This window comes from Austrofundulus limnaeus, unplaced genomic scaffold (assembly GCF_001266775.1).
Source record: "Austrofundulus limnaeus strain Quisiro unplaced genomic scaffold, Austrofundulus_limnaeus-1.0 Scaffold1029, whole genome shotgun sequence".
In the NCBI taxonomy this organism is placed as follows: domain Eukaryota; kingdom Metazoa; phylum Chordata; class Actinopteri; order Cyprinodontiformes; family Rivulidae; genus Austrofundulus; species Austrofundulus limnaeus.
This window is the reverse complement of record NW_013953431.1, coordinates 71,051-73,491: the sequence shown is the minus strand read 5'-3', so window position 1 is coordinate 73,491 and position 2,441 is coordinate 71,051. Positions and strand designations below refer to the sequence as shown.

Here is a 2,441-nt window from a genome sequence, read left to right as displayed (position 1 = left end):
TTACTGAGAGAGTTCAGCTGGTGTCTTGGCTTTCCATGCCTTTTTACACCTCCCTTTCTTCATGTGTTCAATATTTGATTTCTTTGTATGTATGGATCACTTGGGTTGTTACCAACATCTGGTGAAAATTTCATGTCATTAGCACCTCTAGTAATATATTTACTGAGAAAAATGTTGACGTGTTCAATACTTATTTTACCCGCTGTATATTTGTATAAACTTGTATCGTACTTTTCAGTGAGATTATAATATTTATTATATGTATATGTTGTTTGTTGCTGTGGCTTCTTGGTTTTGTTGTCTCTCTTTCTGCAAGTTTATTAAAATTTAAACAAGTTAAAAATAAATAAAGGCATTAACACAGCAGCTTCACAAGGACCTTGAACAGAAAGGCAGGGAACAGAAATAAATAGATTAACATTGAAAATTTCTTTGATCAAACTGTGTTTCAACTTTCCTGCTCAATAAAAGAGACAAGTTTCCTTTAGGGAAATTAGATTTCAGCAGGTTAGATGTTCTCCGTCGTTTTTTGATTCATGTTCAGACCTCAGCTAAGTTTAGTCCACCATGGCCCACACATTTCAGCTGTCTTTGGGTTTTCTCTTTCTCTGACGTCTTCAGCTGCAGTAATCTGAAACATTCTCTGCTTTCCCCAGCTGTTCGAAACGACCGAAATAAGAGGAAGAAGGAAAGCCCAAAGCTGGAAGTGGCTGAAGGTTATGAGCTGACGACCGAACAGGAGACCATCATTGAGAAGATTCGAAAGGCCCATCAAGAAACCTTCCCCTCCCTCTGCCAGCTTGGTAAATACACCATGGTAAGTCAGCTGTGGTCAGAAACCAGAACCTTCATTCCTGCTTTACAACACATCAATGAATGAATGTGTTCATCATGCTGCTAATGAGCTCCTGCTTCATTGTTCCACTCTTACAAACCTGCTGTCAACATAGTGATGAACAATCTCTTACTCTCTGCACTCTGAACTCTTTTAAAGCAATCTGAGTTACAAGTTCAGATCAATCCTTTCCAATACCGTCAAACACACAGCTTTCATTTCAGGAACTGCTTGTCTGAGCAGAAACTGGAATCACTCAGATTCAATCTGTATGTTCATAATTTGAAATTTAATGAATTGGTTTGAAAATTAATTTCACTAAATTGAAATTGACTCCAACCAGTGTACCAACTAGTTTTCCTTTCTTTTTTTTCTTTGCCATCTCCTGTCCAGCAGTGTGAAACTCCAGATTAATAGCTGCGTTACCATTGACCATGAAAATGCGCAAATTAGTATTTTGAAAATAAATTTGCTCAATGGAAACACGTCAATTTAGGAAAACAACATATGTTTTTCGACAAAATGTTTTTGCGCTAGGATGAGGTGTTTTTTTCCGGCCGTATTGAAATTGGTGTATTTCGCAAAACTGCAATGGAAAAACTTTTTTTCGCATCATGGGAGTCACGTGATCAACAAACGGATGTTTCTACTGCCGAAAAAGATGACGACAAAGAAGACAACAGGAAGTATAAGTAGTAGTAATATCACAGAAGTAGTAAAATAAAGTAGTAAACTCACTGACTACAGTTTCCCAAAAACACAGCATTCGTAGCCGCTCCCAAGTAGGGACTTGTCTCTGGAAAGCCTCGATAAAAGACGCCGACGTCTCCTCTGATGATGAGCGCTAGTGTCGTGGTAGCAACATGCTATGTGTTTACATCCATCGCCGCCATGTTTGTAATGACTTATCGCAAGAACAAATGTATTCACGCGTGACTTTAATAGCATTTCTTACTTAATGGAAACACCGCAGTTGCGAAACTGTGTTTTTCGACATTAACAGAATATCGCAAAGTTTTGCGCACATTTGCAATGGAAATGCAGCTACAGTCTGAGTGCCAAGATGAGGCCCAACTGTTTTACTTTCACAATCACAGCATAATGGCTTTCACCATGATGCTCCACTTAATATATATTTAAACTTTATTAACAATTATTTTGGGATTGTTTTTAGGTAACAATCTGGTTAATTTGTGGTCCTGGTACTTCTGGACCTGACTGCAGCTTTTGATACTGTTGACCAAAGTATCCTGTTATCACATTTAAAACACGGGGTTGGGATCACAGGAGCAGCATTAGAAAGGTTCCGTTCCTACCTAAGTCCAAGGGCGGAGTGGGTAATCGGGACAATCGGGACGAATCCCGCTGGGCCGGACCATTAATGGGCCAGTCCGATGGGCGCAGTTAGTACGAGGATGATAGGACGAAAAAAAATTCCGATCAAAACTGATGATGAACTTCTGTTAGTTCACTGACGCTCCCACAGAGCTGCAGCAGTAAACAGCCCGCTCCCCCCTCCCTTTTCACACACAGAGCTGGAGGAGCAGCCCGCTCCTCCCTCCCCTCCTCCTTGTGACAGAGCAGCGGTGTCGCACACGCAGTCAAG

At 40.5% G+C, this 2,441-nt stretch overlaps 1 protein-coding gene across 1 annotated transcript in view; it reads left to right on the top strand.

Annotated features, from left to right (window-relative positions):
• LOC106533818 (retinoic acid receptor beta) overlaps positions 1 to 2,441 on the top strand; it is a gene marked incomplete at its 5' end in the record, with an annotated part of 108,437 nt that overhangs the window by 47,375 nt on the left and 58,621 nt on the right. Inside the window, 1 exon segment of the mRNA XM_014030259.1 lies at positions 657 to 817. Coding sequence (XP_013885713.1) covers positions 657 to 817 — 161 coding nt within the window.